This window comes from Gorilla gorilla, chromosome 18 (assembly GCF_029281585.2).
Source record: "Gorilla gorilla gorilla isolate KB3781 chromosome 18, NHGRI_mGorGor1-v2.1_pri, whole genome shotgun sequence".
Taxonomy (NCBI): domain Eukaryota; kingdom Metazoa; phylum Chordata; class Mammalia; order Primates; family Hominidae; genus Gorilla; species Gorilla gorilla.
In genome coordinates this window covers 4090808-4105306 of record NC_073242.2, presented here as the reverse complement: position 1 = coordinate 4105306, position 14499 = coordinate 4090808, and the positions used below count along the sequence as shown (strand labels likewise).

The following is a 14499-nucleotide window of genomic DNA, read 5'->3' as shown; positions in this document are numbered from 1 at the left end:
GCTGGGATTACAGGTGTGAGCCACCGTGCCCGGCTGAATTCAACTTTTTTTTAAATGAAAAATAGGTACATGTCTGAGAGCAGAAAACAAGGTACTCTGAGTAATTGTTGTTGTTGTTGTTTGAGACAGTGTCTCTCTTTGAGACCCAGGCTGGAGTGCAACGGTGTAATCTCAGCTCACTGCAGCCTTGATCTCCTGGGCTCAAGTGATCCTCCCACCTCAGCTTCCTGAGTGGCTGAGACCACAGGTAAAAGCCACCATGCCTAATTTTTTGAAATTTTGTAGAAATGGAGTTTTGCCTTGTTTTCCAGGCTGTCTTGAACTCCCGTGCTCAAGTGATCCGCCAGCCTTGGCCTCTCAAAGTGCTAAAACTATGGGTGTGAGCTACTGAGCCTGGCAGAGTAATTTCTTTTTTATTTTAATAAAATAGAGACAGAATCTAGCTGTAGCTGGGAACTACAGGTGCCACCACACCTGGCTCAGTTGTTTGTTTGTTTGTTTATTTATTTTGAATCAGGGTCTTACTCTGTTGCCCAGGCTGGTCTTCCACTCCTCACCTCAAGTGATCCTCCACACTGCTCAGATTACAGGTATGAGCCATCGCAACCAATTGTTTTTACTGTTTTCACTGCTGTGTTTTTTTTGAGATAGAGTCTCACTGTGACACCCAGGCTGGAGTGCAGTAGTGCAGTCTTGGCTCACTGCAGCTTCAAACTCCTGGGCTCAAGCAATCCTCCTACCTCAGCCTCCTGAGTAGCTGGGACTATAGGTGTGAGCCACCACACCTCGCTGATTTTGTATTTTTTTGTAGAGATGGGGTTTTGCCATGTTGCTCAGGCTAGTCCCAAACTCCTGAGCTCAAGTGATCTGCCTGCCTTAGCCTCCCGAAGTGCTGGGATTATAGGCATAAGCCACCACACCCAACTTGTTTTTACTCTTAAGTATCTAGCACCTAGCATAGGACCAGGTATAGGTAGATAGTAAATATTTGTGGATCATACAAATGAACACAAAACTAAAGAACTATTAAACAGAACTTTCTTTTTCTTTTTCTAATTGTTCTTGTTTTTTGAGACAGGGTCTCACTCTGTCACCCAGGCTGGAGTGCAGTGGCACCATCTCAGCTCACTGCAACCTTTGCCTCCCGGATTCAAGTGATTCTTGTGTCTCAGCCACCAAAGTAGCTGGGATTACAGGCATGCACCACTGTGCCCAGCTAATTTTTGTATTTTTTATAGAGACGAGGTTTTGCTATGTTGCCCAGGCTGGTCTTGAACTCCTGGCCTCAAGAGATCTGCCCACCTCAGCCTCCCAAAGTGCTGGGATTATAGGCGTGAGCCACTGTGCCCAGCCAACATTTTCAATTTATAATTTCAACCTTAATGAAAATGAAATTGCTGGTTAGGAAAAGTGGCCAACATTTCATGCTCAGAAGACTCTGAGGTTAACAATTTGCAAATAAACAAGATCTCAGAAAAGCTGCAGTCCCAGCAGAAAAAGATGCCCTTTGCACTCTAGTTCTAGTATCGTAAGAAGCAGACAAAGTGGCTGGGCGCCGTAGTTAATGCCTGTAATCCCAGCACTTTGGAAGGCCGAGGCAGGTGGATCACAAGGTCAGGAGTTCGAGACCAGCCTAGCCAATACGGTGAAACCCCGTCTCTACTGAAAATACAAAAATTAGCCAGGCGTGGTGGCACGTGCCTGCAGTCCCAGCTACTCGGGAGGCTGACACAGGAGAATCGCTTGAACCCAAGAGGCAGAGGCTGCAGTGAGCCAAGATCATGCCACTGCACTCCAGCCTGGCAACAGAGCCAGACTCCATCTCAAAAAAAAAAAAAAAAAAAGTAGACAGTGTGCTAAGACCTGCGAGGGCTACCAGAGGGTCCCACCCCAGGCTGCACCCACCTGAGCCTCACTGGAAGAGACGTGAAGGGCCAGGCCGAGCTGCCAGGAGCCTGGCGCACTTGCGGGAGGCCCCAGTTCCATCTTTGGCCCCTTTATTAAAAGCCGTGTGACCTCAGACGCGTGACTCAACCACCTGGAGCCCTGCCGCAAACGGGGGTTATAAATTCTCGTCTCACAAGGTGGCCGCCTCATGGAACCAAGAAAGACAACCCAGGAAGGTGCTTTTCAAAGCACAGAAACAAGGACTGCAGGGTGCGAGTGTCACTGGTGGGTGGGAAATCCCTGCCAGCTGCTTCTAAAGCCACAAGGGAACAGGGAGTGCTGTGGAGTGTACCTACTCTGGGTGTCCAATTATAATCTCCCCTATAATCTAAGGAAGTAATTCATAAAAACTAAGTCATTCCTCAAGAGCATCCACTGTAACATCCAGAACCAGGAGAGCACTGTAAGAAACCCCAGCTCTCGTGCTACTCACCGTCCCTGGGCAGCTCCCACTCCTGCAGGACGGCAGGGCCCAGGGCCCACTCAGGACAGGGCTGGCCTGTGCTGGGCCTGCGGGACGCCAGGCAGGAAAAGGCGGGAGTGGCCAGGAAAGCAGGCAAGCCCGGGATGTCTGTCAGAGGCTGGGCCTGTGGGGAAGGCATGACGGGGCAGGATGCGAAGCCCAGCGCACAGGTCCGAGACGGTTTGAGGGTAGTTGCCAGCTACCCCAACAGGACTGCACACTCACAGGGGCCACATTGCCCCAGAGTCATCAGTGACAAAGACTCACCCCAGGGGCACCAGGAAGACCCGCTGCTGACTCTAAAAAGTGTGGTTATTATGACATCAGGTTCAGTGGTTCAGTACGTAGCCTAAACTTTCTTTTTTCTTTTTTTTGATAGAGTCTCGCTCTTGTCGCCAAGGCTGGAGTACAGTGGCGCCATCTTGGCTCACTGCAACCTCTGCCTCCCAGGTCCAAGCGATTCTCCTGCCTCAGCCTCCCAAGTAGCAGGGATTACAGGCGCCTGCCACAATGCCTAATTTTTTTTTTTTTTTTTTTTTTTGAGACAGAGTCTTGCTCTGTCACCCAGGCTGGAGTGCAATGGTGTGATCTCAGCTCACTGCAGCCTCTACCTCCCAGGTTCAAGTGATTCTGCCTCAGCCTCCTGAGTAGCTGAGATTACAGGCACGCGCCACCACACCCAACTAATTTTTGTATTTTTAGTAGAGACAGGGTTTCACCGTGTTGGTCAGGCTGGTCTCGAACTCCTGACCTTGTGATCTGCCCACCTTGGCCTCCCAAAGTGCTGGGATTACAGGCCTGAGCCACCATGCCCAGCCTAAAATTTTTTCTTTCTTTTTTTTTTTTCTGAGACAGAGTCTTGCTCTGTTGCCCAGGCTGGAGTGCAGTGGCGCAATCTCGGCTCACTGCAAACGCCACCTCCCGGGTTCAAGCAGTTCTCCTGCCTCAGCCTCCCAAAGTGCTGGGATTACAGGCATGAGCCACCGCGCCCGACTTTGGACCAGCTTTTAAAAAGTCAATGGACTGGTACTTCTGACAGATGCCCGATGCCCTTCCCTGGCTAGTGTGAACCCTAAGTCCCCAACAGAAAGCATGATGTTTCTAAGAACAAACCCACACCTTCTCTCAAACAGCTCATGGAGCCCTAAGCAGAGCATCTGTCCTCCCACGAAGGGAGGGAGGTCCGGGCAGTGGGGCCTGCTTATTTCACCAAGTTCCTGTTAGACTTGTAGCTGAGGATGGTGCCCCTGCAGGCAAAAGCCAGTGCCTCCTTCGAGCCACCTGTGCCTCCTCAGAGCTTAGACAGGATGGTTTGGGATGGAAAGGATCCTCCACGGACACAGGAACAACGAGGCAGGTGCTACACAAACTCAGACTCCCTGTGAGCTGGATGCCAGGGCACTCTGCCAAGCCTGGGACTCACACGCTCCGCTCCGCACCCACCTTCACCTTCTCATTTCTAAAGTAAGCCTGAGGGCCAGACGCAGTGGCTCACCGTAATCCCAGCACTATGGAAGGCCAAGGTGGGTGAATCACTTGAGGCCAGGAGTTCAAGAGCAGCCTGGCCAATATGGTGAAACCCTGTTTCTCCTAAAAATACAAAAATCAGCTGGGTGTGGTGGCGGGCGCCTGTAATCCCAGCTACTCAGGAGGCTGAGGCACGGAATCACTTGAACCTGGGAGGTGGAGGTTGCAGTGAGCCAAGATCGCACCACTGCACTCCAGCCTGGGTGACAGAGTGAGACTCCATCTCAAAAAACAATTTAAATAATAAAAAATAAAGTAAGCCGGGCCTCCCTGCCATTGCAGAGTGGCTCCGTGCACTGTAGATCCCACAGAGATGAACAGTTCCACTCCTCAGCAGCTGCGGTGACTGCACCCACTCCTTTATTTGCTCTGGGGTTGTGGACGTCCACTCCCATGCCATCGCCATCGATACTCAGAGCCCCTGGCGGGCTGGATGCCCTGGGGGTTCCAGACAGCTCAGCTCACAGGAGCCACCCTGCCTGCTCACTTCCCAATTCAGCCCTGCAGGTTGGTTTCTGTGGTTCAAGGCCTCCCTACATGGAGTTTTCCAGGGCAGCCATCACCCGCCTTTCCAGAGACAAAAACGTACCTCAGAGCACGGTGCCTGCTCACTCCCAGCCTCCTGGATAAAATGCAGTAACAGATCACACCGGCCCCGGCAGTTTATTTTATTTGCCAGCCAGCCAGGACCTGGCCTTGCCCAGAAGCCATCAAGTCTATGCTACCAACTTTTTAACATTTTTACAAATTACCAATGTTAAGATGAACTCACTTGAAAATCAAAGTGCATCTTAGAAAATGTCGCTATGTCTAAACGTTACATTCACTAATTAACAAGTCCCCTAAATCACCAGCGGACAGAGAAAAAGCCCGTTCAGGGCCATCAGTAACTCAAGTGGGGCCAACACTGTCCCCGTCACAGTTCCTTCTTCCCTGAGCCTTTCTCCACCACAGAAATAGGAATACTAGGCACAGTGCACACTACTGCCTCCTCTTACCCTCAGATGCTGGCCCGGGTGGCCTCACAGGCTGGGCCTGGCTCTGTACACACCTTCAGGAAGGGCATGCTGTTGGAGACCGGCTCCCCATCGTGTCTCCGTCCCAACCGGGTCACTGGCTTTTCTCAAACGACAATGTCACCTTCCTACTTGCTTGTCATGCTGGGGTTTCTGCAAAGCCTGTGCGCTCACCTGGAGGCACAACACCAGCTAGGAGAAAGTTTAACCTGCTCCCAGACACGCTCTAATAAACCTCCTGCTGGTGTTGCCCAGGGAGGGGAAGGCAAAGTTCAGGAAGTGTCCTTGCTGGTTTAAAAAACGGTTAGTCAGTCAGGGCTGAAAACAGAGTGGCTTTTGTTTTTGGCGTCCTAAGCTGATAATGGTTTGCACAAAAGACACATTTCCCTATCATTTCACTAAGGCAGCTCTTTGCTCCAGACATTGCCAGTAGTGGGAGAAGGAGGGAGGACGGGAGAGAGCGCAGCCCGACGATTCTATGAGATGCGCCTTACACTCCCTGACTTTCCCTTCGCTCTTCCAGAAACCCGACAAACAGCCCCACCACCCCCTGGGCTCCACCTGCTCAGATCCTCAGACATCACCATGCCCAGGAACTCAGCGGCGCCACAGTCCATCCCCTTCCACTCTCCCCACTTACTCAGACACCACAGCAGCAACTTTCCCGTTATAAGCTGCCTGCCGAAAGGATCCTTGGGAAAACAGGGCGAGCCAGCAGACCCACTAGCTCGGCCATGACTAACTGCACATTTTACCCGACCACCCCGGTGTGAGCACTGTGATGCTCCCAGTAAAGAGAAATGGGTCTGACTGGAACCATTCAGAATATCAATCAATCAACCAATCAACCAATCAATCAAAGGTTTATTTACCTGAAGACTACCAGTGGAGGGTCCCCGAATAGGGTATCTGGATGGAACACATACTCCCTACTGATATCTTTATTAGACTTTTTTTTTTTAAGATGACATGATGTGCAAGCTGTTTTTTAAAAGAGCAATCTTTCCATAAGTTTCACAGTATCAAACTCCACTTTGTGGAAAATTACATCCCACCCTTAAAAAGCAAAGCAAGACATGGAGGAAAGGTAACTGCGTATTCACTAAGGGAAAGAGGCGCATCTGAAAAGGCTGCATGTCAGATGGTTCTAGCTCCGTGGCATTCTGGAAAAGGCAGAGCTGTGGAGACACGGAGGATCGGTGGTTGTGGGGACTGGTGTGAGGGATGAGCTGGCACTGAATCGACTCTGTGACACTATAATCGTGGACCTGTCAAAACACGGAATACACACCACCAAGAGTGAACCCTCAACTACGGACTTTGGCTAATACTAACATATCAGGCCAGGTGCGGTGGCTCACGCCTGTAATACCAGCACTTTAGGAGGCCAAGGCGGGTGGATCGCTTGAACTCAAGAGTTTGAGAGCAGCCTAGGCAACACGGTGAAACCCCATCTCTACAAAAAAAATACAAAAAATTAGCTGGGCGTGGTGGTTACTGAGTGTGGTCCCAGCCACTGGAAAGGCTGAGAAAGAAGAACACTTGAGCGCAGGAGGCGAAGATTGCCGTGAGCCAAGATCGAGACTGTACCACCACACTCCAGCCTGAGTAATAGAGCAGACTGTCTCAAACAAAACAAAACAAATAATCATGTATCATGATCCCGGAATGCTCTACACTATGTTCCATTTTCTGTAAACCTAAAATTGCTCTAAAACATGAAGCATATTCATTTTTTTAAGTAAAAACACTTTCTTCCATTCTAAAAAAGAAATCAGGATCTAAAAATATGAGAAGGATTCGCTCTGACATGTCAGGTTCCCACCCTTCTGAAGTGACAAGCGTGAGGCTCGGCCACACCCTTCAGACCACGTGGGCCTTTAAGGATAAAATGCACTGGTGCCTTTGGTGCCTCGAGTAACGTCACTCAAGGTTTCCCTGCCCAGGGCTGCCATAACGAACTAGCACAGACCACGGGGCGTGAAGAAACACCAGTTTATCCTCTCAGTTCTGGAGGCCCGAAGTCCAAAGCCAAGGTGTGAGCAGGGCTGGCTCCTGCCTAAGGCTCTCGGAGAGGATGCATCTTTGCCTCTGCTGGCTTCTGGGAGCCCCAGGAGTTCCCTGGCTCTGGTCAGTCTCTGCCCCGTCTTCCTATGGTCTTCTCCCTGTGTGTCTCTCCCATCTTCCAGGGACACCTGTCACTGGATTTAGGGCCCAAACCAGCATGACATCACCTTGAGATCCTTAATGAACTACATCCGCAAAGACCCTTTGTCCAAATAAGGCCACATCCACAGCTGCTGGGTGGACATATCTTTTGAGAGGCCACTCTTCAGCCACTGCACCATACATAGGATATAAACAATCAACAATGCCCTAACAAACATGAGAGGGGAACAAAAAGACAGATACACGTGAGAAAGAGTGCACAGGCACATGAACGCCCAGGAACACACAGTTCCCCGGACGCTGCAGACCAAGGGCTCTGGGTTACCCTGCAGAGCCTTGGGCATCTCCTCGTGAAGAAGCCGGGTCCTTCTCAGGGCACAGGAGCCGCCGTCTGCAGTCCTGGGGTCTCCCAGCACGTTCTGCACACTGCAGCCATGCGAGAGGGTCCAACTCCCACCACATGCCCTCTTAGCCAGCACCTCACTGCTGCGTCACGTGCAGAAAGAACACACCAAGGCCAAACATGGGACCCACGGTGGGCGCCCTGGCCCCAGAAGCTGCAGCCCAGCTGATAACTGGGACACCGCTGTAAGGTAGAACCACCCCCGGGGTCTGTGTGGGCAGAAGTGAAGTTGCCCACCCAAGGGTGAGGGTGACTAATCCCTGGGGCAGCTTCTCGGAACAGGGAACTGAGTATAATCCCATGGCTCCCACGGTACAGTGGCGTCCAAAAGCAACTCAAAAACTACCCTGTGCCAGCCTCAGCTTTCGAGGAGTCAGGGCTCAGAGGACTGACATGAGAAGCCCAGGCCCTACCGGCCAGCAGCTCAGCCCCACTTCTGGTACCCGTGCTCGGCAGCAGGCTGACCAGGACTGGCGGCTGCCACCTCCATCTTCCCGGCGGCCCCCAAGGGCTCAAGTTCAACTTCATGCATTTTCTGCTGCAGCCACGTGGCTCTCCTGGAATCTAACCCTCCAGACCGGGGGACATGGTTACACTCTGTCGACCACGGCTGTGCTCGAAGACTCTCTCCCCAGCTATGTTGAGAACAAGGGACCCACAGTGACAGGAGACACAGGAGACGCCATGTCACCATGACAACCCTGGCTGCATCTGGGAGCAGGGTGGAGGACAGCCAAGCAGGGGCAGGCATTAGTCAGGCATCCCCAAACACAGAAAATCATTTGCAAGTTGACAAAAGGAATCCTCCCAAGCCCTCTGCTCCGCCTGTGCCTGCCAGCCTGGCAGCGGGTGGTCGTGACATCACTGCCCACCCCACTTCTGCTGGCGACAGGCCCTGGGGGAGGACTCCTGCCCAGGCTGAGAGGGCATGTGGGACAGACAACTGTGGGCCTCCCGTCACAGCCACAGAGCCCCACGGTGCACACAGGGCGGGAGGCCCTTCCTTCACACCAGCTTCTACGGAAGACAGCCCGGGGGCAGGAGGCACGAGCTGTAGGGCATAAAGGAAGAGGTGGATGCCAGACTTCCCCCAAGCTCCTGGGTGAAAACCACTTGCCTCATAGGTGACGAAGTCATCGAACTCGTCCGGGCAGGCCAGGGGCTCCTCGTCTTGGGCAGAAGCGACGCCACCGTAGCACTGGCCATCGGGATCTGCAGGGAGAAGACCTCGTGCTCAACAGGCCACCCATAGCCACCCAGTGACGGGACCCCTGGCGGCCTGGGACTCCCTGGGAAGGAGGCCCCCAGGGACAGATGTATGGGAGTTGGGGGCCCTGGGGGGGTCAAGACAAGCAAGGGAGTGAGCGTGAGAAATCCAGGGAGAGAAAACAGCCTTGCCGACGGGTCAGAGATGCGTTGCCCACAGGAACAAGGCTTCTGGAGAGAATTCTGAGGAGGAGATGCGGAGGTAGGAGATAAACTTTTTAATTTCTTAAAAGAAGCAGACAGCACTGCAAAAAAAAAAAAAAAAAGAGCAAGACATTGAGCTCCATAAAACTGTCCATGGCCTTTAAAAAGTGTTAGGTACCAATCAGATTTAAACCTTTAAAAGCATTTACATGAGAAGGTGTAGGTATGATGAAATAATACAAAAATAACATCTTTTCCTGGGTGCTGGGTTCACGCGCAGTTTTCATTTTATTTTCTTTTTTTGCTTATCTTCTATAATCAATGTTCTGTGAGAAAAACTTTAAAGGAACAGCTATCTTCTCATGAGAGACAGGCTATAATTCTTACGTCAGCTACAGTCATCACTTTGCAAACACAACCAATCCCGCAGCACCTGCCTCTCCTCCTGTAGGAAAAGGCACTGGCTTCCAGCCTCTCAGTGATATTCACAGGTCAAAGCACCTTCCAGGGCCTGTGAGTGACAGAAGACACTTAGGTGTCTTCACACTGTCTCACTATTAATTCAACTACTTGCTTAAAATAGACCAGCTACTTATAAAATAGCATTACTTACTCAATACCTTTAACACAATCTATTCTAATGTCAATCACTTATTTTAAAAGTGAAGGTTGGGGCCAGGCACGGTGGCTTATGCCTGTAATCCCAGCACTTTGGGAGGCTGAGGCAGGTGGATTGCTTCAGCCCAGGTGATTGAGACCAGCCTGGGCAACATGGTGAAACCCCATCTCCACAAAAATACAAAAATTAGGTCGGGTGCAGTGGCTCACACTCGTAATCCCAGCACTTTGGCAGGCTGAGGCAGGAGGATCATTTGAGGTCAGGAGTTCAAGACCAGCCTGACCAACATGGTGAAACCCCATCTCTACTAAAAATAGTAAAAATTAGCTGGGCATAGTGGCGAACACCTGTAATTTCAGCTAATTGGGAGGCTGAGGCAGGAGAATCACTTGAACCTGGGAGGCGGATGTTTCAGGGAGCCGAAATCACACCACTCTGCACTCCAGCCTGGGCGACAGAGCAAGACTCCATCTCAAAAAAAAAAGAAAGAAAGAAAAGAAAAGAAAAAAATTAGCTGGGCATCGTGGGACACACCTGTAGTCTCAGCTACTCTGGAGGCTTGAGCCAGGGAGGCAGAGGATGCAGTTGGCCAAGACTGCACCACTACATTCCAGCCTGGGTGACAGAGCAAGACCCTGTCTCGAAGAAAAAAGAAAAGTGGAGACCAGGCATGGTGGCTCACACCTGTAATACCAGCACTTTGGAAGACTGACGCTAGAGGATTGCTTAAGTCCAGGAGTTCAAGACTGGCCTGGGCAATATAGCAAAGATCCTGTGTCTACAAAATATAAAGATAAGGCCGGGTGTGGTGGCTCACGCCTGTAATCCTAGCACTTCGGGAGGCCGAGGCGGGCGGATCACTTAAGGTCAGCAGTTCTAGACCATCCCAGCCAACACAGTGAAACCCCATCTCCACAAAAACAATTAACCAGGTGTGGTGGGGGCATGCCTGTAGTCCCAGCTACTACGGAGGCTGAGGCACAAGAATCACTTGAGCCTGGGAGGTGGAGGCTGCAGTGAGCTGAGATCATGCCACTATACTCCAACCTGGGTGACAAAGTGAGAGCGTGTCTCATAAATAAATACATAAATAATAAATTTAAAATAATAAAAAATAGGCCGGGCATGGTGGCTCACGCCTATAATCCCAGCACTTTGGGAGGCTAAGGTGGGCAGATCACGAGGTCAGGAGTTCGAGACCATAGTGGCCAACATGGTGAAAACCCGTCTCTACTAAAAATACAAAAATTAGCTGGGCATGGTGGTACGTGCCTGTAGTCCCAGCTACTTGGGAGGGAGGCTGAGGCAGGAGAATAGCTTGAACTGGGACCCGGGAGGCAGAGGTTGCAGTGAACCAAGATCGCGCCACTGCACTCCAGCCTGGGCTACAGCGAGACTCTGTCTCAAAATAATAATAATAATAAATTAAAAATTAAATTACATTTTAAAATGCTAACAGTCTTGCCTGCACTTATAAACACTGAAACACAGAACTAAAAACTTTCAATATACAGCGAAGCATTTTGGACACAGCACATGACAGCTCAGGTTCTGACAGTGGGCAAACAATCTGAGGGTCTTGCCCCAGAGGGTGGAGCAGGGGATATGAACACAGATGGCATTTTTATATTCTTGGTAGGACCTAAATACCATTCTCATATTAGTTTTCCTTATAAGAACTAAAACAATTTTCAATTAATTGGGAATTTTTCACGTGCGTTTCCCTTATTCTTCCAAAGCGTGAGGGTGTGTGAGACACAGCAATGGCCTATTTGGAACAATCCCTCTCTATCTCATTCTATTCCTGAAACAAGGCCTGTGGCTGTGACGGGAAAGCCTCCTTGTGCTTCCCAGCAAACTAGGCCAGCACATCCTGCTGGTCACTCCTCCAGGCAGACAGGGCTGACAGACAACACAGGCTGCTGCCGCCACGATGGAGCTAACACCTGAAGTGAACTTCGGCTGAAGTGCGGTTTGGATGATCACATTTTCCTTTCTTCTAAATGCTATGAAATAATTCCAAAATCATCTTCGACTTCGTTTTATTCTAGTTTCACTCTCCTTCCTAACGAAACATAAATCATGACATCAAATTACACAAAAGTCAAGCAGACCCCGCAGCCCCAGAGGCCATGTGTCCAATGCCATGGCGGCACCTCCTCCCTGACGCCCCAGGACCTCCTCCCTGAGGCCCCAGCACCTCCTCCCTGACGCCCCTGCACCTCCTCCCTGACGCCCCAGCACCTCCTCCCTGAGGCCCCAGCACCTCCCCCCTGACGCCCCTGCACCTCCTCCCTGAGGCTACTGCACCTCCTCCCTGACGCCCACTCCACTCTGCAGTCAGCTCTGCAGTCAGCTCAGTGTCCCACCCCTCACACCAGCTCTCAGGGATGCCCCACCATCCTCTTCAGGAGCCTGGAGCTGGAGACAGAATTGTGAGGACTGCCTCTCACCTGCTCCTTCTGACCCTGCCTCCCTGTGGCCTCCAAACATGCCAGGTGCAGCCCTGCTGGGATGCTGCCTTCCCATCCCGGACGTTCTCAGGGAGGCCTCCCCACTCCTCTACCTCCCTAGCTCCTGCCTTACTTTGTGGTCTGTCTCCAACTAGAAAGCCAGCTCCCAAGGGCAGGGGTTCTGCACTGCTGTTTCGTGCTACGTCCCAGAGCCTGGAACAGGCTGGTTTGACAGCACTCACGGGCCCGTTGCCCCATGTGTCCCCATCCATGGTCCTCACAGGTCCCAGCCGTGCTCTCCCTCGGCTGCAGCCACCTCCACCAGCCTGGCTCAAGCTCTCGTGCAGTGAGATAGGAGAGCCCTGACCGGCTCATGATGACTAGCTCACCGCCCTCTCAAGCAGACAGGCACAGGAGCCCTCCCAGACCCATCTGTCAGCTGCTGGGAAGGAGAACGGGGTGCCCCAGCTGCTGTGGGATTGGCCCAGGTGACGGCAAAGAGAGAAGGGGACGGTGTCTGGGAGAAGGCCCCAGCTTGGCGTGTCAGGTGGCTGGGCAACCACTAAGAAACATCTGGAGATGGGCTGTCCTTGGACGATCACTCTCTCACCCCTTCAGTCACTAAGCCAAGACACCGGCAACCATAGGCAGCCACAGTCCGCAGCTGGCAGCCCCCAGGCTTCCCAGACAGAACATCGGGCTCCTCCGAGGGCAGCAGGCCAGGCTGGAGGCTTCATTTTGCTTGGTGGGCATCTCCCACACCCTGACTCCTGAGCTGAGAGTGGGCACCTTCCAAGCCAAGGCCTCCCAGGAACCCCTAGAGCTGAGCTTGCCCCATTTCGCGTTAGCCATGGTCCACAGGAACAAACCAACCCCTACCCTGACGACAGAATCGTGGACCCAGGTGGCTCCCTCCTGCCCATATCATGGTACCCGGGGCCACTGCTCTTCCCAGCCTTGACCCTGCAGAGGGATCTGAGCACTTCACCCGTCCAAACCTACAAAAGACCCGTCTTAACTCTCCATGACAGGCTGTGTCCCTGACTCCCGAGGGAACACATCTCCAGCCCAAATCTCCTGCAGGCCGCCCTCAGTCACAGGCCCAGGAACACGCTCTGCCAGCCACATTGTGTAGAGCAAGTTTACCCTATGACAAGCCGAGACCAGCACACCCAGTGACTGGCCAGGGCCCTGAGTGCTCTGAGTCTTTGTGGCACCAAGGAAATGGGTTGTAACATTTATAACAAGACCAGCAGTCACAACAAAGAATTCCTGGTTTTATTCAAAATGCGTGGAGTTACAGTCCTGTTCCCTGTGATTTCATACACGTGCCTGTCACTAGAAAATGCACCACTGCTGGCCGGGCGCGGTGGCTCACGTCTGTAATCCCAGCACTTTGGGAGGCCGAGGTGGGTGGATCACCTGAGGTCAGGAGTTCACGACCAGCCTGGCCAACATGGCAAAACCCCATCTCTAACACAAAAAATTGGCCAGGTGTGGCAGCGCGAGCCTGTGGTCTCAGCTACTCGGGAGGCTAAGGCAGGAGAATCGCTTGAACCTGGGAGGCGCAAGTTGCAGTGAGCCGAGATCACGCCACTGCACTCTAGCCTGGGCGACAGAGCGAGACTCCATCTCAAAAGAAAAAGGAGCCAGTGCTGACAGGCCGTGGCTACCGACAGGCTGCCCACACTCCCCTCTAAGCTCGCATCTACTTCCCTCTGTATTTGCCAAACAGTCCCCATGAGATGCCCTGCCACACTGCACCCTGCCCCGCCACACTGCACCCTGCCCCATTTTCCCTCCTCCAATCTTCCAAAATGGTTACATCGCCATCTTCAGTTACATCAATATTCAATTTAACTATTATGACTATGTAAAATATGGCTTGTTACTGGACCAAGAAGTACAGGCTCTCTTATTCCACTTCTTGTTTTTCACGGAAGTGGTAACTGCCGCCTGGGGTCTTGTGCTTGGCCTCCATGCACCCATCTCAGCCCCAAACACTGAGGCGTCTCCGATGACAACCAGTTCTGGGGGTCCCAGGCTCCCTCAGCATCAACCTAGAAGCCTGCATCCAGTAATTCTTGACTTAAGAGTGAAGACAAAACACAGCTATACAAAACAAAAACAACACAGCTACCAGCTTCATGAGGGGCTTTTCTCCTCCCTGCGACTGAGACCAAGCTAACGTGAGTCTCCAGCTCGCACCTCCATGAACTCAGGGGACCAATGATTAGAAAAGAAGCATCCTCTCAGGCGTACCCATCACATGCATAAAAACCACCCAGCCGGCCCAGCAAGTACCAAAGCATCAGTGTCATAAAGATCGCATTCTCTATTACACACAAAATTCTGTTTGGAATTAATGGCAAGTTTTTTTTGTTTTGTTTTGTTTTTGAGACAGGGTCTGTCACCAGGCTGGAGTGCATGGAGTGCAGTGGCACAAACACAGCTCACTGCAGCCTCCACCTCCTGGGAAGCTCCCACCTCAA

General features: G+C 51.9%; 1 protein-coding gene across 3 annotated transcripts in view; it reads right to left on the bottom strand.

Moving 5' to 3' along the window:
* The window catches only part of RAB11FIP3 (RAB11 family interacting protein 3), a 98064-nt gene that overhangs the window by 43917 nt on the left and 39648 nt on the right, over positions 1 to 14499 (bottom strand). For 2 of the 3 annotated variants that reach the window (XM_055364754.2, XM_055364755.2), the window contains exon 3: positions 8643 to 8737. In XM_055364754.2, coding sequence (XP_055220729.1) covers positions 8643 to 8737 — 95 coding nt within the window. Of the gene's footprint in view, positions 1 to 4988; positions 6876 to 8642; positions 8738 to 14499 lie in introns of those variants that run through there. The other variant, XM_055364756.2, reaches the window with a different exon arrangement.